We start from the raw sequence: 21,859 nt of genomic DNA, 5'->3' as shown, positions 1-21,859 counted from the left end.
TATGCAAATGCAGGGGGGTACCACAGGTACCCCCCATGTGCCACCCCCCTCTGGCCGTCACTCTGGGGGCCCACAGGGGGCCCCCGCAGCAATCACCGCCTGCCTTTCCGTGGCAGCCTTGCCGCCACGGAAAGGCCTGACAATATGCGCATTGTAATATGGCTGGCAGTGTCTAACAGACACCGCCACCATATGAAACACATTCCGCCCCGGCCGCAAGGCGACCGGGGCGGAAAACAGGAGGGCGGTGTTTTTCACCGCAACGGTCCCCCCCGCCATCCTAATGTGGCGGGGGGGAATTGGGCAATGGATGTCGGACGGATTGCCTCCGCCAGGCCGGCGGTGGCTACCGCCAGCCTGGCGGAGGCAATCCGCCCGACATCATAATGGACCCCTAAGTCTCCGAAACACATTTCTTGGTGGGGGCGTCTGCAAACGCTTAAAATGATGATTACCCCTATCATTAATTTTGTTTCCTCTATGCTTCCGGTTAAACTTTCTGCATCCTTCTTTCATGAACTCGATGTTCTTACGTCTAAATTCTTATGGAATGATAAAAGGGCTCGGATTGCCTATAATTTTTTACGTCAACCTTGTGACATGGGAGGATGTAATCTTCCTAATTGGGAGAAGTACCAAATTGACTTTTTGGCGTCTCAAGGTGCTTTCTGGTTTTCTTCTCCTTCTGCTCATGTTCCCTCGTGGCTGTTAATAGAACAAACTCTGGCCTCTCCTTTGCCGACTGCTTCTTTTATGACTACGAATACCCTTTCTATCCCTTTCTCCCGCTCTAATATTCTGGATACTATTGCGGCGGTCCGGAAGATTGATCAGAAGGTTGCGGTTCCATTACATAAATCTAGATGGTCGTCTATTTGGAGGAATGCTAGAATCAAGATCAATATTGATCCTTCTATGGTGTCTTATTGGGCTGGTAAAGGTATATCGCTTGTTAAACATCTTTATGATGTTGATGATCAACCACTACCTTTTTCTTCCCTAGCGAGCCAATGTTCGTTATCTAACTTGGATTTTTATACTTTCCTTAAAATTAAAGTGGCACTTGCTAAATTGCGCCTTCATCCTTCTTCCCCCACAATTACCCTCTTTCAACTATGGTTACGGTCTGGGCATGTTGCCTCCAAAATTTATAAATTCTTATCCTCCTCGGTACTACCTACCTCAACTGTTGCTCAACGTAAATGGTTGCATCATTTTGATCATAATCTCACAAATCATATCTCTTCCGACACTTGGCAGCTTATTGGCAAATTTTCTCTTCGTAACAAAATTGCCCCTTCACTAATGCAATCTAAATACTTCTCTATTAATCTCCTTCACTGGACTCCTCTTCGCTTACACTCGCTGAATCTTAAGGAGGATGACTTGTGTTGGAGTTGTGGTTTGTTACCTGGTGATTTCCAGCATATGTTCTTTGGGTGTTCCCTTCTCCGACCCTTCTGGGACCTAATACACAAACATCTTATGCTTATTTTTGGTATTCAGTTCCAACTTTCTTTTCCATTAATTCTTTTGGGTCCGTTAGCATCCCCGACCCCTCTCCCTTTGGATCCCATGGAATTGCAATTGTTAGACCTGTTGTTGACTGTTGCAGTGAAAGTCATTCTCATGGAATGGAAGTCTTTTTCTTCGATTTCTTATCATACTTGGTGGGCTTGGGTTTCCTTTTTACGGAGTGCCCATACTTCAGTTGATCAGGCTCATCTTTCTCCTTCTAGATCTGGGGGTGTTTGGTCTGCTTTAGATTCTTACATGGATTCAGCCTCGAAAGGGTTGGTTGCTCAATTTCCCTTTGATATGTCTGATTAATTGATGTTTTTCCCTTTTAGGAAGGTTCTTTGGAAGTCCATTTTCTTTCTTTCGTTCTCCTTTCTTTCTTCCTTTCTCTGTTCCTCTTTTTTCATTGCTTTCCTGCTCCCTCTTCCTCTCTTTTTTCCTTGTTCCTTCTTTCCTGTTTTCTCTTCTCCTTCCCTTTTTTCCCCAATTCTATTATCTGATAGTGTTACTGTTGATAGATATGTCCATTGACTATTAATTTTTCTCCTTTAATTGATTTTTTATCTGATTTCAGTGGACCTAATGTATTAGACACATGTTTCGAGCTATCATGTGTTGACTGTAGTTCTCTGATTTCAATGGTATCACTATTGTCTGTACCTTATTTCCTTATGTGCTCCATCAAAATAATAAAATCTTTTGAAATGAAAAAAAAAACAAAAGGTTATTACATAAAACTGCTGAATATTAAAGCATTATATCCCCTTTGTTAGCAGTAGCCAGTTGTAATGGCTCCAGGCAAGACTTGAGATGTTAACAGCTAATATACAACAGGCATTGCTAAATGCATTAGGTTTCATGTGTGATTAATAATAAGCTGTTTTTTGCTGTAAGTTGTAGCTTGCTGAGTATTGGTACAATATAAGTTACAGAAAGTCTGTTCAAATGTTATTACTTGTTTTTGTACAAAAAGTCAATATATTGTGCAGTTACTAGTGGAATAGTGCAGGTAAACAATAGCAAATTTTTGAAATATGAAATTAAAGAGGGAAATAATAGAATGAATTGATGTAAGAGCAATATTATGTATTTAAAGGAGTTCTGACAACTTTAGCATAGTGTCACTGCACCTTCTGCGTCATTCAAATCATGCCCCTAGTGCCTCCAAGATAACAGCATTTGTGACTGCCTGTTTAGTTGTAAAATAAAGCAATATTTGGTGTTTAACCCCTTCAGCGCTAATGACAAGGGTAACTCGTCATGGAGTTTCCATTGATTTCAATGGAAAGTCAATGGAGGTCCATGAACACCCTTAGCATCGAAGTGGTTAAAGGATTATGACAACTTTCGGGCCCAGTGCCACAGCATCTGCTGCACCATTCAAATCATGACACAATTGCCTATAGGGTAACTGCACTTGTGACTGCCTGTTTAGTAGTAATATATTGCAATATTTGGTGTTTAGAGTGGTTCCTAGAGCTTTTGGCACTGGGTCACTGTACCTGCAGCACCATTGAAATCATGGCCCTAGTGCCTGCTAGAGTTTACCAATATTCTGTGTTTAGTGGGATGCACTAGAACTTTTGGCCCCAGTGCCACTGCACCTGCTGCAACATTCAAGTCAAGTCCCTTTTAACTGCAAGATAACTGCAATTGTAGCTGCCTATATAGTAGTAAAATAGAGCAACATTAGGTGTTTCGAGGAGGTCATGACAAATTTAGGGCCCGTGCCACTGCATCTGCTGCACCCTTCAAATCATGACCCTATTGTCTGCAAGGTAACTGCAGTTGTGACTGCCTATTTAGTAGTAAAATATAGCAAAAATAGGTTGTAAACGGGTGCCAAGAGCGTTTGGTCCTGGTGCTACTGCACCTATTGCACCATTTAAATCATGATCCTATTGCCTGCTAGACAAATTCACGTTTGACTGTCATGTTTATTGGTAAAATGTTACAAGAATCTGGGTTTAGTGAGGTCCCTAGAGCTTTAGGCCCCAGTCCCACTGCACCTGCTGTACCATTTAAATCAAGCCCCTTTTGACAAGCAAGGTAACTGAAATAGTGACTGCCTGTTTAGTAGCCAAATATATTTAGAGCAGTTCTGACAACTTTTGGGCCTGGTGCTACTGCACCTGCTGCACCATTCAAATAATGACACTGTTGTCTGGAAGGTAACTGTACTTGTGGATGCTTGTTTAGGAATAAAATACAGCAATATTAGGTGGTTAGTGTGGTGCCTGGAGCTTTTGGTCCCAATGCCACTGTACCTGCTGCACTATTGAAATCATGACCCTAGTGCTTACTAGTTAACACACTTATGACAGCCTATTTATTTGCAAAATTCAGCAATATTAAGTGTTTAGAGGAGTTCTGACAAATTTTGGGCCCATTGCAATTGCGCTTGCGGCACGATTCAAATAATGACCCTGTTGCCTGCAAGGTACCTGCAATTATGACTGCCTGTTTAGTAGTAAAATATAGCAATATTAGGTGTTGAAATCAGTTCTGACATCTTTATGGCATGGTGCCACTGCACCTGCTGCACCATTCAAATCATGACCCTAGTGTCAGACAGAGAACTGCACTTGTGACTGCCTGTTAAGTTGTCAGATATAACAATAATCAGTGTTTAGTGGGGTGCCTGGAGCTTTCGGTCACGGTTCCACTGCATCTGCTGCACTATTGAAATCATGAACCTAGCGCTTCTTAGATAACTGCACTTGTGACTGCCAGTTTAGTTGTAAAATATAGCAATATTTGGTGCTTAGAGCAGTTCTGATAGCTTCTGGGCCTGATGCCACTGCACCTGCTGCACCATTCAAATACTGACTGTGTTGCCTGCAAGGTAACTTCACTTGTGACTGCCTGTTTAGTAGTAAAATATAGCATTTTTAGGTGTGTAGTGGGGTGCCTAGAGCTTTTGGTCCTGGCGTCACTGCAACTGCTGCACTATTGAAATCAAGTCCTTTTTAACTGCAAGGTAACTGCAATTGTGACTACCTGTTTAGTAGTCAAATATAGCAATATATGGTTAGAGGTGTTCTTACAACCTTTGAGCACCTGCTGCACCATTCAAGTCATGGCCCTGTTGTCTGCAATGTAACTGCACTTGTTGCAACCTGTTTAGCAAAAGAAATATAGCATTGCCCTTGTATATTAACTTTATTTTTAACATGCAATGTTTATTACAACATTTAGAATTTGATCATAATGACCAAATAGATTAAGTTGAAGAAAGCTCTCCGGTAATGTGCAAATAAAGGTACTCAGGCATGAATAGGAAAAGCCACAAACATTCTAAGGCTAAAGCATCTGATTTACATAACTAAGTAATACAAAGCAAGAATTCCAGCACATTGTTAGAGGCTGTCAGCCTTTTCAGTGGGATGAGATCTTATCTTGTCAGTGAATAGGGCTTAAACAGTGTGAACAGCTTTAGTAGAAAGATCGTAAATGCGTGCAGCCAGCAGCAAAAAAACATAAAGAAAAGTTCCACACAAAAGCGAATGAAGACAACTTAGTTGCATTCAGCAGCAAGATTTATCCTCAACCTCCCTAAGCGGACCCATATCACCCCCCACCTCAAGACTCCCCACTGGCTCCCCATCCAGGGGAGATGCTAATTCAAGATGCTGATCATCACCTACAATGCCTGACACATCCAAGGACAGCATACATCAACCACTGCTTGAACTTCCACCAACCCTCCCATCACCTGCGCTCCGCCCCCTTTCCCTCACTCACACCCCCACAGCTACTGAAGTATCAACATGGGGCGCTCCTTCTCCTACTTGCTGCAAAATCTTGGATGAAACTCCCCCATCACCTCTGAGCATCATCCCCGCTGCTTAAATTCAGGAAAAGGACACAAGACCTGTCTGTTCAACTCATCCATACCGTGCAGCAGGGCTCTCAGCACCTAGATACCCTCTCAGATGATAAGCTGTGCTCTACAAAACATGTTTGATTTGAATCCTGTTTGATTCTAAAGTGTTAAGTTGCTAGGAGTATGTAAACAGGGGCTATATTGGCAGTGCAGAAACACATGTAGTGGCTGGGGCATGTTTAGCAAGCTTCAGAATACAGAAGAGGTCATACATCAAGAGTATTCAAAACCAAAAACATTGGGGCATAATTGGGCAAGTACTATTTTATACTTGGGGGCCAAAACAGCTATTTTACAGCACTACTTACCAATTGTATGAATCAATTTCATAAATTCTATCATTTTGAAAAGAAATACATCAAAAATTCCAAAATGTCATGGTCGGAAACTGTACACGGGGTGACGGGGGCATTATTTCTTTCCAGGTGCATTTAGTTAATTTAACGTATGTGCCTGTAGGAAAGATTCTGCTGCTCCCTCAAGGTTGATCTAATGCTACATTAAACTGAGGATTCCGCAAAGCCACCTCTTGTCCCCAGCTAACTCAGGGGTTTCTCTTTGTCCTGAAAAGTTTGGCCAGCCCCATTGACTAAATAAAAGAAACTACAGTGATCATTAAAAAAAAAACACCACTTCAACAATATATACAGAAACACAGGGCATGTTTTCTTTTTGTAAGATAACATTGGAAAGCACATGAAGGGTAAAACGACTTGAGAAGATAATCAAACTTGCATTTTGAAGTGTCAAACCACCAGCTCCAATCAGGCTGGCCTTGTTTATCCTCTTCATTGTCATAAATCTATCAGGATCTACACATTCTTTCCTTAGAAAGTGATCTTGTATGGTAAAATAAAATAAAGCAAAATGTATTTTTGCTCACCTTGGAACATATCAAAGTGAATAGCTTTACTGTAACGAAAGCCCAAAGCATCAAGTTTGGGGTTCAGGATCTTCAGAGCAATACTGCAATCAGCAGCCCTACATGGAACAATAATTCAGATGTTAGTATTTTATTAAATTCACTTACAATTGGCTCAAATGTGGGAATGTCATACAGTGCTTAAGTACAAACATATTTACTCTGCCTCAAACTTACATTTGGTGGAGGTGTGGAACTCTGCTTTTGGACATGGCCTTCATGTGAGAGTATGTGAAGCTTGCGAGCTGTAGGTTCACTTTGCTCTCCTTCTCCACCACATTAGCAATGGTGGTTATCAAGGCTAGGTCAGGTCTGGACTCAAAAAGAACCACGCAAGCCATCATACGTACTTCAGAGGGAACTCGGCGATCCATAAAGATCTGAAGAAGAATTTCTTGCACCTGCAAAGAGAAAATAACATTTCATACAAACTGTGGCACATCGGCCAGACTTGCCGACTCGGGAGCTATGGATTCGGATTCAATTCAACTAATTGCCCCGTGCCTACAGACAGCACATGGAAACCCTCAGGGGTGATAAGCCACGCTATATAAATCTATAAGCTTTACAAGCTTACAACTAATTGTTCATGTGTATTTTGTTCTCTAGCATCTTTAGTGACACTCCAACATCAGCTTAACAATGACACTACTTTAATTGTGATATGGTACTCGATGCGCCCTACCACTTAATATATATTTTGGCACGTTGATAAATGCTACCGAACATTCACTAGGTCATGTTTGCTGTCGTGGCAGCTCTCACATGACCCAGTTTGTGATTTCATTAGACACTAAGCTGGTGCAGTGGAATGTATAGTTTGAGACCCAGCTCTTGTTATCATGGAGTAGATACAAAAGAGAACCTCCCCAGAGCATAGGAATTTGTTATTTTGCATTTGATTTACATTGGAAAAAAACGGGGTCGCCTGCCAGGTGAGCTCAAGGTGAGAAACTCACCACAGTGTTTTTTGGAGGCCTTCCAACCCCTGTATTTATGGGGTGCAAACATCTTGGGGGCTTATTGGCCTCATCCCATAGTCAGGACGTGCTGGAATATTGACCCAGCAACATACGTCTTCTTTTCAGGTCCCAGCTACAAACAGCTTTATCGGTCCGTTGGCCACAGCTACTATTTCCAAGATACATTGAGGGGGCTGTGGGTCAGCCCCCTGCTCGTAACTGAGTGACTTTGTTGTCTATCACAGGTGTCTGCTCTTGTTTCAATGGCTTTCCTCCCTACTCTTCTGTTTGTCCTGCCCAGGAGCATTTCAGTCTCACATTGTTCTGATTGGATAAGTTGTATCCTTCCACTGCTAACATGAGTGGATTTTTGTTTCTATTTGCTTTGTTTTTATTCCCTCAGCAGGGCTTGTACAACGACTCATCGGGGCTCTCTATTACCTCCCCACTGTTTCACTCCTCTGCCGGGCCACTCTCGCTATCAACGAGCTGCATGAAAGCGGCTTCATTGTTAATAAAGGTAATACAATAAAAGAAAATGAGGTAAGCTGCAGCGTGTGCTAGTTCTGTCGTTAGAGTAAAGCCACACTTTAATGCGAAACGTGGAGCTGTCAGTTCCAAATGATTAAATGTCTGTATTCATAATCATTTTAGTTGGAAGATGAAATATGAGAGGTGGAATGTGCAAGATGGCGTTAAGGGATGGAAGGCCAGTGCTACTCTGAAGGTCACTTTTACGTGTCAGTTTCGAAGACATTCAACACTCCCAAACGTTATTTTCTCTGCTCCAGGTCAGCACATATATTGTAGTCAGGGCTCCTTCTTATGGTAGAAATGACCACACAAGTTTCTCAGGCTCTTTCAAGTGTATCTCTCTGCTTACAATGGCTGCCACGCTTGTGGGACAACAATGTATAGCACATCGCCAGCCATGATAAATAGCATATTTGATAACAAAATGAGCTCCAGGCAAAAGCACATGCAAAACAGCAATTCGCTCATTCCGGACAAATGCATCTTTCAAGCAGGTAATGGGAGCTGGACGTTGCCTACTTAAATTTACCCTTTTAATTCGCTGCTCATCAACGTCATCGATGGATTTTTTGATGAGAGTTAACGAAATGGCAAAATTAAAAGAAGAATCCTGGGAGTCATCTGGCATGAATATATACTTCTACATCGCATGTGTTTACAACACATGCGATTACAATGCGATCATTAGAACAACTGCATTGTTACATATCAGTACCATTACAATGCAAGTCGTTACAACGACTTGCTGTAGGGCACGCTAGCTGTTGGAATAGTATAATTTACCATTCCAACTCCAGTGTGTGCAAAATAAAGTAAGGTGCAAGAATAGTAAATTATACTATTCCTTAGCTTAGAGCACCCCTTACAGCAGGTCGTTGTAACGACTTGCGTTGTAATGGTACTGCGATGTAACAACGTAGTCGTTGTTACAACCGCGTTGTAATCGCATGCGTTGTTACGCATGCGATGTAATGACTGTTTCCCATCTGGCATTCATGCAGGTAGGAAAATTATTACAAGGAGCACTAAGCCCTGGCATAACATTTCCTGATACTACAAACAAAAATCTACTGGGCGTCAGAGTACCTTGGTATTTTAATAACACCATTTTGCTTTTGAAACCTATACTTTTAAGATGGCCCAGCAGATGGAAAATGCTACCAAACCCCTGCTCACTTTTTTCTCTATTTTCCTCTCCATCACTTTTCACATTTACATTTTTTTAAATGTTTATATTTATTTCTTGTGATGACCCAACAGCTGCAAAGTGCCAGTGAGTCACTGGTTTCATTTTTTTGAACTGGCATAGTTTTTAACATTATTTTACTTTCAATTTACTGTTCTAAAACTGCTGTCCACAATCATATAACAGCAAATAAAAACTGCACATGTATATATGTTACAACCAATGTATGTGCATACATCACAACACATAGGTATGCAAGCTCTCTGAAGTGTTCTGTAACAAAATCACCTCCATTTATGACAACGTTGACCCTCAACCGGACCCCGTCACTGTTGCAACTTAACTTCCCATCATGGCCAAAAAAGATACCAACAAACCAAGACCCCGCAGCCTACCATTACCACCACTGGAATCACTGCTACCATAAAGACCATCCTCATGGGGGCCCACTCTAAACCTTACCTCCACCACACTTCCATCAAAGAACTCCTACTAATCAGCAAAGCATTAACACCCATCTTCAACACCTACATCGATGCAGCCACATTCCTGTAAACCTGGAAACATACCACTGTCATGACCCTGCTCAGGTTCCAGCAGCTGACCCACACACGCTTTACAACTACAACTACTTCTTCAAAGGTCTTGAAGAAACGAATCAACCTACGCCTTACCGACCACCGCAGCAACCACCATTTCCTTGGCGCCTTGCAGACTGGATTCAGGCACAACCAAAGTATAGAAAGACCATTAATTAATACCACAGATGGCATTCGCATGATACTTGACAGAGGACACAGCAGCCGTCATTCAACTGGACCTGTCTGCAGCATTTGACATGGTCTCACACTCATCCTCATCAGGCACCTGCACAAGATTGCCATCAAAAGGACCCAGTTACCACTGGGTCTACCCTTCATTAACGGATAGAAAATAAACTGTCAGATTGACACCTTACTCCTCGAAACCCCTCAAACTCATCTGTAGAGTGCGTCATGGTTCAAAGCTCAGCCCCACCCTCTTCAACAAATCCATTTTTCCTCTGTCCAGTGTCACCCGCACATCCAACGTCAACATCCTCTCCTACGCTGATGACCCTCAACTCATACTCTCCCTTTCGTAAAAGAACCCCCAAACACAAGAAACATGTTCATTGCCTGCATGACCGAAGTTGCTCACTGGATAAAAGCGAACTGACTCAAGTCCACTACTGACAAGACAGAAGCAGTGATCTTCAGCAAGAACATCTCATTACAGGAATCAAACTTGTGCCCTGCTGAACATGGACCCACACCCAACACCCACGCCAGGAACCTCATAATAATCATCAACAACCAACTGGACATAACCGTAGTAGTCAATGCCATCTCGGCATTCCACTTTTACACCCTGAAGATCCTGAGGAATGTCTTCAAATGGCTTACAGGCAACACTAGAAAAACTGTTGCTCACGCCCTAGTCACCAGAAGGTTGGACTACGGGAAAAACTCTGTGCTAGGATCATCAAGCAGCTCACTAGAAAATAACAACCCATCCAGAACTTGAAAGCCAGACTCATCCTCAAACCTCCTACACAGAGTTCACATAAAACCCTACCTCAGGGAGCACCCAATATACAAATGCATTCATTTCAAACTCCTCACACACACATTCAAGGCCCCACACAGCTCAGTCGACCCCACCTACCTGAACAGTGGCATCTCCTTCCATCAACTACCAAGACACCTCGACTCTGTAGGTCTCCTATTTTTGCACATTCTCTCACATTGCTCTGAAAGCGGGGAACAGCTTCCCACTGCACTTCAGAGACTACTTTTCTCTTCTTGTATTCTGTAAAAAGCTGAAGACCTGACTTTTCAATGAACCAACCTACCATAGGCAGGGTTAGGCACAGACCGTGCTCAGCGCCAGGATACCAGTATTTCAAACTATGCACAAGCAAGAAATATATTAGTATCAATTCAGATTGGTATATTTTATTTCTAGATAGTCTTATCCTGTAAATGCCTAAACATCAGTCACACTTATCATGATTGCTCCACTTTTCTGTATGAATTCTAATTAGGAGAGGTCCAGTCATAATTAGTCTCTCTTACCCTCCTGGGATCCACCTTGGCGATGTTCCTGAGAGCCATCACTGCATCTGTCTGGACCCTCACTGGGAGCTGGGAAGCGCTGGTGGAGAATCCTGGCAGGAACTTCTGGATGCGCTTGACACTGACTGGCTGTCCTGCATTACCCATGGCTTTCAAAGCCAGCGCCATGTCCTCTTCATGGCCACGTATAGCCGCCTCAGCTGCCAGGTCATGGAGGGGCTGCAAAACAGAGAGTGTGCCTTCTTCACACAACTTATCAAATATAGTGTTCAAACCAGTCAGGTCATTAAGCATACATGTCGAAAAAAGTTACCGGTTCAAATCAGAGCTACTGCACAACATCAGTTCACTTAGTATAGACTACTCTACATAATCTGTAAATAAATTGAGTTGGGTGCATTCATGTTTGTTGTATATCTAAACTGATAAGTTCACCTAACAGATCTGTACAAGGACTTATGTGGCGTCTTTACTCTATTTTACAGATGTCCATGTGTTGAAAACTGAGACGAATTATGATTAAGCATAGAGTTACTACACCAAGGTCCTTTCTACTCTACACCATTAGATATTGACCTTACTGCTGCAGCACATTTTACCATCAGACACCGTGGTCCATGCTATGATTTGAAAGGACGCTCATATGTTCCAGCCAATTGGTTTACAAAATGGCCACCATCTGAGAGCAGCTGTCACCAAGCAAGAGCACTCCAGTTCAGCCTGATTGCCAGTAAGGTATTGAACAGTCTGTTTCCTGTTTCATCATGCATCACTTTTTGTTGACAACGCAAAATCATCTACGCTGTCCCATTCTAACCATTAAGCAAAAAGGCCTTTTTAGCTCCCCATCAAAGATATCAAGCTCGGGGAAGTTAAAGAATTTTCCGATTGAATTTGCAACAAGAACTTGGCATACGATTAAGATGTGGGACCCAGAAGTAGCAAAGGTTTTTGGACTTAGAAATCCTGCAGAGTGCAAAAATGGTTTGGAACCACTTTTTCAATCGCAAACCTTGGATAGAATACCAACACCTGAAAAGTTGCGGCATCCATTGCAGAGTGGAAGCTGTGCAGGTTGTGGCATCCATTGCAGAGTGGGATCTGTGCAAGTTGTGGCATCCATTGCAGAGTGGAAGCTGTGCAGGTTGTGGTTTGCATTACAGAGTGGAAGCTATGCAGGTTGTGGCTTCCATTGCAGAGTGGAAGCTGTGCAGGTTGTGGCTTACATTGCAGAGTGGAAGCTGTGCAGGTTGTGTCTTAAAGGTTGTGGCATCCATTGCAGAGTGGAAGCTGTGCATGAGGGTCGAAATGAAGTTCCCAATTCTCCCCAGATTTAAAATCCTTGAATTGGATTCCGCTTGAATCCAGAACTCATCTAAAAATAGCGTGCATGACGCACAAAGCCATGCATCATAACTCACCCAGCTAACTCGCACAGATACTGACGATCTCGGGTGGGTTAAGATCCCCAAGGAGTGCGGAAAACCTACTACTGAAACCTCAAAGGTTCAACAAGAAGAAAACTTACAAACGATCCTTCTCGGGGATGGCGCCCAGGATATGGAATACACTTCCCCCAGAAACCAGACTGAATGCTTCTACCGCATCTTTTAAAAAGGAAGTTAAAGCTATTCTCATTGCAAAAGTCACCTGATCATAGACTAAATATATTCTGAGATCAACAGCTCCCACTTTTTTACTATGTTAAGGGTCCAACTACACATCCGTTGCACTTTATCTGTCCTTGACTTGAATCACCTTGACTTGAATCATCGTGCTTGTTCCTGTTATGTACCATACTGCTTTTGGCACGACATGTTATGTATACGTGATTTTACCAGCATTTATTTGTTTGTATATCTATCCGCAAGGATCTTGTTCGCGCTCTATAAAACCTTCAAAATAAATGTACGTGAACAGCAGGCATCGGTTGAGCACGTGACTCTTGAGACCACTGAATGCTCTCTCTAATGTCCCTCCACAGTCCACAACTTTTTTAAAAAGCATGTCAACCCCTGACCCTTTGACCTGTGCTTACAATATTTTGAGAATGCCAGCGCTGGGATGGAGATCTGCTGTCCCTCTCAGGCATCCACTCCTGAGAGTGCACTCTTCATAAGGACTTGCGGAGGGTTTCCTTCACCATTAATATAACTGAGGTAGGATTACTATGAATTCTTGTGAATGGCTGTCTCGTGCCCTGCCGGACTGGTAAACGCCATGCAGTGATCACCAGGATCAGATCGAGTCGCAAGCTGCTGCTGTGCAACAATATTGTTGATTTCTCCTGTGTACTTTTCCCCCCTCCGTTTCATTGTGAGTGACAGCTACCCGGCTGCACTCAAGGTAAACAACCCACAAAACTACCCATAAAGTTCGACAAAAGCTTTGGTGTGATTACCATATCATGATTTCTAATCTCAATGTTTTCCTCTGAATGCGATGTGACCTCTGCCTTCCTGCAAAGAGCTCTTCATCGACTTGCACTAGGTACTTCCTTGCCCGGGATGGATCCCACTTGTAGAAGTGTTAGAAGTTTAGGACCACTACACTGTAGGCACTACATGCATTGCATGGGTTGAGTTCACTCACAAGTCCATCAGACAGAAGAATGGAAACCTGGGCTCATGCTTGACTCCAGTAGCACAGCCATGTTGCCTTCAACTTTAAACAGTATCTCTGGATCACATTTTGTGCCAGAGTCTGAGGATTTTAAAGTTCAATACATACATATTTACCATAAGGACATCCTCCGGACATGTTGGAGATGAGCTGCAGTACTTGTTGACCATGGCTCCATATGCTAGGAGAGTAACCTTATGAAGTGCACGGGCTTCACGGATTTTCGCATCTTTCACCATTTCCTGCAGGTGTAGTAACAAAAGAAGGTTTTATGTTACGTATATGATATAATGCCTAATTTTATTAGCGCATTCTACATCATGAAAATAAACTTGCTGCTCTATTCTTTAAGTTGTATAGCCCATCATCAAAACATGATATACATACTCACCTACACAGTACAGAGTCAGTGATAAAGTATTTTGTGAGAAACTATAGAATTAGCTATATTCAACAACCCTATAATCAAGTACAGTGCAGATCCTTCAATGGGTAGCAGAGTTAAAGAGGGCTAGAGACTCAAAAATGAATTACTTTCCATTATAATTCAATAGAACTTTTTGCTGACTGCTATTGCAGAAAATCTCAGAGCGAAATCACCCTAAACGTGGCGTACAGACATTTATGGAGAATACCCCATTTTGAGGTTTGGTGTAAATCTATCCATTAGTTTCTAACATGTTGTCCTTATCAAAAGGTAGCAGGAGGGCTTCAAAAGACTGATGATACGAAATATCGGCAGATCCAGTTCTGAAGATAATTGAGAATTAGAAATAACTTAACCTGATGGACTGAGGGAGCTATTTCTCCCATTGTCCGATCAGCACATTCTTGAAGGAGCTGACGATCCAAACAAGAAGATGCAAGCAAGTTGGTTTGCTGTCACCAAAGAAATATTTCTTTAACCGCAGCCATTTTGTCAGTGGACGCCTCCATGACAGGAAACAATGTAGCTATGTGGAGATAGGTATAGACGCTCATAGGAGTGGTACATAGGAAAGAAAATTAAAAACGGAAACATCGTTTTATTGCTTGACCTGCATACTCCAAAAGAGATTCACGGACTTTGCATTGAAAATGAAATGAGAAGATTAGAATTTCTCTTTACCATGTAATAATTAGGGGGTATGTGCAATCACTCTTTAGTCAAATGACATACAGGATGAAAATGGGAAAACGTAGGGCTGGGGGGTTCAATGATGAAGGACCCAAGTCTAGCCAAAGTGGTTGGGGTCCCACACTCCACTGTGGCCTTCCAACTGCGTCTTTACATACAATAGTGTCCCAGGATGATTACTTAAAATAAGGTGTCCGTCCACTGCAGGAAGATGGATACATTTGAAGATGCTCCCAGCCTTGCCCAAACCAGAGGCACAGTGCAGCTTTCATTGAGTCTTCTCAACACTGCTCTAAAACTCTTACTGGCCTGGGCCAGGAGCCGCTAAAGGACTCTGCAGAAATACACCCCAATACAACTTAGCTACCCCATTTGGCCAAAGGTCCCTCCACACATGCTCCAGTCATTCCTCCCCCCCACATGCTGCCCATGGCCAGGGTGTAATGAGTATTCTGTCCTCCACAACAACAGACCACACTGACCCCAAACCCAAGAAGTATGTGGCAATGCCATAATGCATAGTGTAACAGTGACTAAATGAACGGTGACATCTAACACTCATCAAGCATTCACTGTCCTGACATGCATTGTGGTTGAGCAAACTGGTGATAGCTAGAAGTTGGCTTGTGATCCTATGCACCTAACAATTTCATGTAGGGCTCCTGGGCTCCAGTTGATCAGGAGCTTTTTGATGACGGAGTGAAGTACGACAGCTGACAACTATTCACTCCATCCTCCTTCGGTAATTCTGTGGTGGAGGAGGATTGAGTAATCAACAGACAGTTGCCAACATCCAGCTCACAAATGATGGCAAGCTCTCTGAGGGACCAGCTCTGCCGACAGAGCAGACCGCGGCCGCATACAGAGAGTCTGCAACCACTGATGTTTATCACTGCCTAGGTAAATTTATGTACAATACTGCCTTGGGCAATTCATGTTCAAATGCATCAAAGACCATTGATATTCAATACGGCTTGGGACCATTGATGCTGAAAGTTTTCTGGGGCCAATGATGTTTAGTACTAAGAGAAGCCATTTAAGGCCTTGATTGTCATAAGCCACTGAACATCAATGCAGCCGGGGGCCACTGAAGTTTATTACTGCCTGGGGTTATTAATGTTTATTACTGACAGAAGCCAATGAGGTTCATTAATGCTATAGACGGCTGATATTTAATGCTGCCAGGGCCATTGAAGGTCAGTATTACCAGTGGCCACTGATGTTCATTACTGCCAAGGATGTTTTATGTTTTTTATGGAAATTCATTTTCAGTACTATCTTGTGTTATTGATGTCAATGCTCTATGGATCACTTATGTATGTCCTGCCAGAGAACACTGATGCTCATGACTGGATGGGGCCAATATGCTTCTGCGTGAAGGTGAAAATGCTCGGCAATGACTAGCCTCTCCCCAGAGTACGACTGAAATAAATAAAAGTATGCAAGGCCATTCCTCCTTACAGGACAAGACAAAACACATAAAGTTGACCTGCATCATGAGGAGGGCAGGGAAAAGCTTTTCACGTTCTACCATCCTTGAAGAGCAAAGGTAATGCACACACCAAACAGTAGTAGAGCTGCACACATTCATAGATATCCCTGTGGATCAGCAATTAAGTCTGTCACAGTCTTGTGGGCCAAGAAACGACTGACTGTTTTGTTGTGGTCTATTACCCTCTATGGACTGAAGGCTATACTCCAAACTGATCTCATGAAGAAATCTTTCTAGAGGGTTATATCTGTATTCTTCTGCAAAGGAATTCATGTTACCTCACACTGTAACTGTTGGGAGTCACAGGCTGACCTCAGGCTTTGCAATGAGAATAGGAGTGAACATTCATGTCTACGGTTGTCTTCTACAATTGGCTACACCCATTGCCACCTGGGCGAACTCTCCATTCTAGTTTTGGACCCATTTCTCCACACATCTTTCCGTGGTGCTCATTAATCATCTTTGCTGGGGAGGGGAAGCCGGATTATATATTTTGACTCCTTGTCATATTTATTTCAGAACGGATTACTTACTGTAGCTAGTTGCATGGTGTGATGATCCGCTTTGGTGAAATGCAGTGCAATGCCTGCCGCCTGGATTTCTTCATGGTGGCTAAACTCCTGGTTGTGAATATTTTGCTTGACAAACCTCAGGGTGTCAATGGTCCCGGCCACTGGGATTACATTCAGCAGCCACCGTCTACAATCAGAACAAAAGTACATTAATTCACACACACATCAGTTTCAGGAAGTGATACTGCACTAGGATCAGTTACCTGTGTTGAGGTTTATCTGCAAATCGCCTCCACATTGACTGAATAGTGGTAAAGTCTGAAGTGCGCAGAATCTGGACAAGTTTTATAAATGCGGCTGGTGCATCTTGGTGAACGCGCTTTTGATTATTTTGCACTAAATGTTGCAGTGTTTCCGCTATCTGAAGAGAAGAAAGAGCAAGAGAACTGCGTCAGTGACAGTAAAGATTTAATTTAAGGCATGAACATAATGCAGTGCGGTGGTACAATGGGAGGCGATAGAATATGTTCATATTTCATAGAGTGAAAAACACGCACGGAAACAACAGAGTTCTGATACTTCTTAGAAACAGAATGAATATAGTTTTAGCAAATAGTCAGTTAAACCACCCGTCTCCAAAAAAGGTGAATATTTTTTCTGGCTGATGGTTAGTTAGGGGATTGGACTCAGTTGACTCTCGCTGTCTGGTCCTGTTTGCTATCGTACTCAGGTAAATTAAGTCGGTAGCTTTTCTACAATTGGAAGAAATTGCAAGAGACAGACCTCTTTGGTACATTGGGGACCAAACAGTTCCTTAAATCTAAAAAATAGTGCAGATGCTCACCAAAATGAGATTGAAGCAGTGCTTAATTTGAGCCAGGGGTTTCCAGTTCTCGGCACCAGCACATAATTATCAACTTTAGCACTTATGGCAGATGCCAGGTGTGGTGGTGCTGTTTGTGCATTGTATAGGTGAGCAGAACAACATGTGTTTATTAATTCAATATTCATTAAAAACAACTAATACTTGCCGCCCAAGACATTCTTATGCTTTCGGGGCTTCAAGCAATCTGAATTGTCTCACTTGTAGCAGTGTGGTGATTAAAGGTTGTGCAGGTCCTATCATTGGCAGGGCTGGTAGTGGCAATGGGTGATGCAAGCTTTGATGGCCTCCTCCCAAGATCCCTGGCACTCCTTCTTTATTCTTTTTAGGCCTAATATGCTCAGGGGAGCCTGATGTTTGGACCTGGTCACTGGGCCAGTCAATGTGGCATGCCACATATGAAACTCTTCACTAACTTCCTTGTCTTAGTGACTGGAGTCATTTATTTTCCTGTTAACTCTGCTAATCTTTCTATTCCGATTATATAGCACATCAGCCAGAAACCATGGTGTGTACTCGACCCTAACTAACTACAAACATGGACTCCTTCATAAATACCACAGCCACTGCTGAACTCTTCTTCAGCTGCTAGAATGTGTTTTCCTGCCAGCTCTGTACCTGCATTCGTTCCTGTGTCCCCATGCTATTAATTCCAGACACTCTGGTGCCATCATAATCGGCCAGAAATGTCGTGTATACCTCTTAATTTGTAAACAAAAACAAACGCGGTGGGTCCCTCGCAGGAGGCCACTGCAGTTTGCACCAACCATTGCTCTGTCCAGTTCTGCCAATGAGAGTACCAACACAATTACTGACCATCACACTCTACAAGTGTGACTATTCAAACTATTCTAGACCCTTAAAACAAGAAAGGATTGAGTGCAGGTAGTAGTTATTTTTAATGTATCTTGAATTAATAAGTTAGACAGCCAGAGCCACCATGTGGCAGACGTTATAGGTGCTGGTGTTGAAAATTAAGTGCCGGTGTCCAGCACAGTAAACCATGGGCTCAAATTAAGCACTGGTATACTTCAATTCAACCATGCGTCTAGAAATCATTATAACCACCAGAGCACCAGATGATAAATGTCTGGTACTTAGTATTTGGAAAATGTGTCCATAAACCCCATTAACCCCAGCCAAAACATTACTTTCTGTCTTTGTCCTTGGAGATTACGGTACCAGCCTAGTGGTGGTGACACCTCCCTTTATTCTCAACAATAGAAAATGCTTCTGGGATACTCTGTAATATTTCCAAACACACACTCAACTATCCCATGAATATTGACACTAAATAGGATGGCTGCCAGGAGTCAAAAACAAAACCATATAGACAATACTTTACATGGTTCTCAAAGTCGTAAATGCCTTATCATTTAACAGCCAATCTCAAATAATCACCAAATCTGTGCCCCCATGCAAACTTTGATTTACTCTCAAACCTCTATGCACAGATTCACAGTTCTGTTCATTCCATCTAATCGGATCTCCCCACTGAGTTAAACCATCATCCTACATAGAAAATACCCTTTGCTGCCTATTTGGATAAAGAAAACATCCCATAACTTGAAGAAATATGTCTGAGTATCTCGAATGTCTCTCTGAAGTGAGGCGTTGAACTGGACTCCTTAAAAACTAGCCAAGTGGAAACTCTCTTAAAACCAGCCGCTAGTGACATGATTGATCCAAATAAATACTGACCCATCACCAGTCTTCTTTTAAAACTGATTGAAAATTCCGGCACTAACCAACTAAAAAAAACTCCGTCAGGTATCAAAGTATTAGGAGACCAATTTGGCTTTAGCCACGAAGAATCATAGGAACGGCCACTTTTCAGGTCATTAATGACTAATGATCATTAGTGATGCCTTTTCCATCATTGTAAGTCTTGTCTCCTAATTCGCATCAGCATCTGTGAAACATTCAACACCACTGTTCATAATATTCTCCTCTTAACTCTGAGGAACAGATTAAGGGCATATTTACGAGTTTGGCAGCCCATAGGACAGACAAACCCGCAGTAGTGTGGTGTATACTGCGCCCCAGCAGTCCGATCACCATATTACAACTTTGGCGGCCGGACCTCCATGGGATCGCTGCAACCGCCAGGGATCCACGATTCCTGATCTTTGGTATGGTGGTCTGGGGCAGTGATATGATGATGGTGCCGCTGCAGCACCACCAAGCATATTATGACTTTCTTGGCCTCCACACTTTTCACGATGGTTATCCTGCCATGACAAGTGTGGTGGTCAAGAAAGTAAGGGGTCCCGAAAGGGCCCCCTGGTGCCCCTGTGCATGGGGGTGCATGCAGGGGGGCACATGGTGTGTCCCCGTGTGTGCATGCACCCTAGTTCCTGCACAGCATGGACTGTAAAGTTCATGCCATGCAGGAACTTGCTTTGGTGCTCCTTCGGCACTGCAGTTTAAAGGCTCACATATGAGCCTTTGAACTGAACCGCCACAGGACTGCCACAATGTCCGCCCCAGACCACAAAATACTTGTAAACTAGTAGGCCAGCAGCAGTCGAGTTTATCGGTCTTGCAGCAGGGCGCTGGCGTGAAAACCCGCTCCAAGACTGGCAAACTCATAATCAGACCTAAAGATTTGAGGATTCAGTATTGAACCAGTTTGCCTCATATCTCTAACCGAAAATGGAAATCCATGTGGAAAAGCACATCTCTCCTGTAGGGCTGCATTATTGCAACTATTTTGTTCACCCTTCACGTAGAGCTATAGGGGTCCTACCAAAGACTTTGGCTTGAATTATGACCCCTCGTGGATGAACATAAGATTTATATCAGCATAAATGTTCTCACAGGAAGCGAGAACCCTGCCTGCTAAACAGAGAGAGGAGAGGACGCAATACATGATACGCCAGAATGCGCTAATGTGACGGTTGCCACACCGGCTCTTCAGAGGCCCCTGGCTCCTGGTTCCTTCCCCCCACACCCGCCTCAGGCTCTTGGCCACCTCCCACCCCCTGGCTTTCCTGGGTTGTGGCCGTAAATAGGGATCTCTAGTCACTCCAGGGAACATCTCTTCCCGCTCCCAGTCAGTGGTGCAGAACGGGGACTGGAGCAGAACTGGTGCTCGGCCTGCTGCACAGACCAGCACAAACTATGTGGACTGGTGCGAGCAGCCTCTGGTGCAAATTGGCAGTGACAGGGGGAAGGTGTGCTGCGGTCTTCTCTTAAATGTGTGAAAGCAGCTGGAGTTAGGCCAGTGTGGGTTGCTCCAAAAGAGGACCCGCAAAACACACTATCTGCCTTGCGCCTCTGCAGGGGGTTCTCCTCCAATCCAGCATGAGCTAAATTTGAGCCCAAATTAAATCCGGATACCAAGAAACACTGGGAGCTGTGCCTGTTTGGCGATGAATCCTGGCGTGAAAGCCTGCTGCTTGCCTACTAGCTTAGGGCGGCCGGACCACCACTCTCACATTCATCCGACAGCACATTAATCAGACTTGTGACATACAGAGGTCACCTTAAGCTGCCTTTAGAGCTGCCTACTCCCTTCTGCCCTTTGTTATCTGCTGCTCACTACCTGCGACCAGAGGCATATGAGATGTGGTGTGCACTTACTTAGGATGGAGCCGGCGGCAAGAGGAAGTGGCCTGGCTAGGCCCATGGTGCGGCTTAATCTGCGCTGTGTGCTTCCCCACTCCCCAGCCTTGGCTGCCACAAACAGGCCTCCGGTCTCTTGCTACTAGCTAACTAACTTCAGCTGGATAATCACATCTGGCAATGGCCGCAAAGTGACAATGCATCTCGGCAAGGCAAGGGTGACGCCGGCAACTATGAGGCACAAGCAGAGGCTCCCCAATAATCCAACAAATAATAATGAACCATCAGAGCCTACGCCGCTCACGACAAGCATCCCCAACAGGTTGTGGGGATCCATCTCTTACCTCCAGTGCTGGCAGCCCACCCTTAAAACCCACAGGGTAATTTCTGGAACAAATGTACCTTTTTAAAGGATCCAATGGAATCATTGTTCTCTCATAATAAAGATGCTCAAGGTCTACAAACGCCCATACAGACACAATCACTCACCATATTTGACCCACGGCTGACAGACAATCATGGCAGTTCTGGGACTCTAATCCCAGCAGAGCCAAAGAGAAAG

At 43.5% G+C, this 21,859-nt stretch overlaps 1 protein-coding gene across 3 annotated transcripts in view; it reads right to left on the bottom strand.

Moving 5' to 3' along the window:
- LOC144756098 (vitellogenin-A2-like) overlaps positions 1-21,859 on the bottom strand; it is a 607,161-nt gene that overhangs the window by 412,759 nt on the left and 172,543 nt on the right. For all 3 annotated transcript variants that reach the window (XM_078645640.1, XM_078645649.1, XM_078645632.1), the window contains exons 8-13: positions 17,111-17,268; positions 16,869-17,034; positions 13,843-13,968; positions 11,105-11,323; positions 6,504-6,727; positions 6,288-6,385 (exon numbers count right to left, since the gene is read on the bottom strand). In XM_078645640.1, the coding sequence (XP_078501766.1) occupies positions 6,288-6,385; positions 6,504-6,727; positions 11,105-11,323; positions 13,843-13,968; positions 16,869-17,034; positions 17,111-17,268 (991 nt within the window). The remainder of the gene's footprint in view (positions 1-6,287; positions 6,386-6,503; positions 6,728-11,104; positions 11,324-13,842; positions 13,969-16,868; positions 17,035-17,110; positions 17,269-21,859) is intronic.

The sequence above is a fragment of the Lissotriton helveticus genome, chromosome 1_1 (assembly GCF_964261635.1).
Source record: "Lissotriton helveticus chromosome 1_1, aLisHel1.1, whole genome shotgun sequence".
NCBI lineage: Eukaryota > Metazoa > Chordata > Amphibia > Caudata > Salamandridae > Lissotriton > Lissotriton helveticus.
Note: the sequence above shows the minus strand (reverse complement) of the source record. Positions and strands in the feature narration are given on the sequence as shown.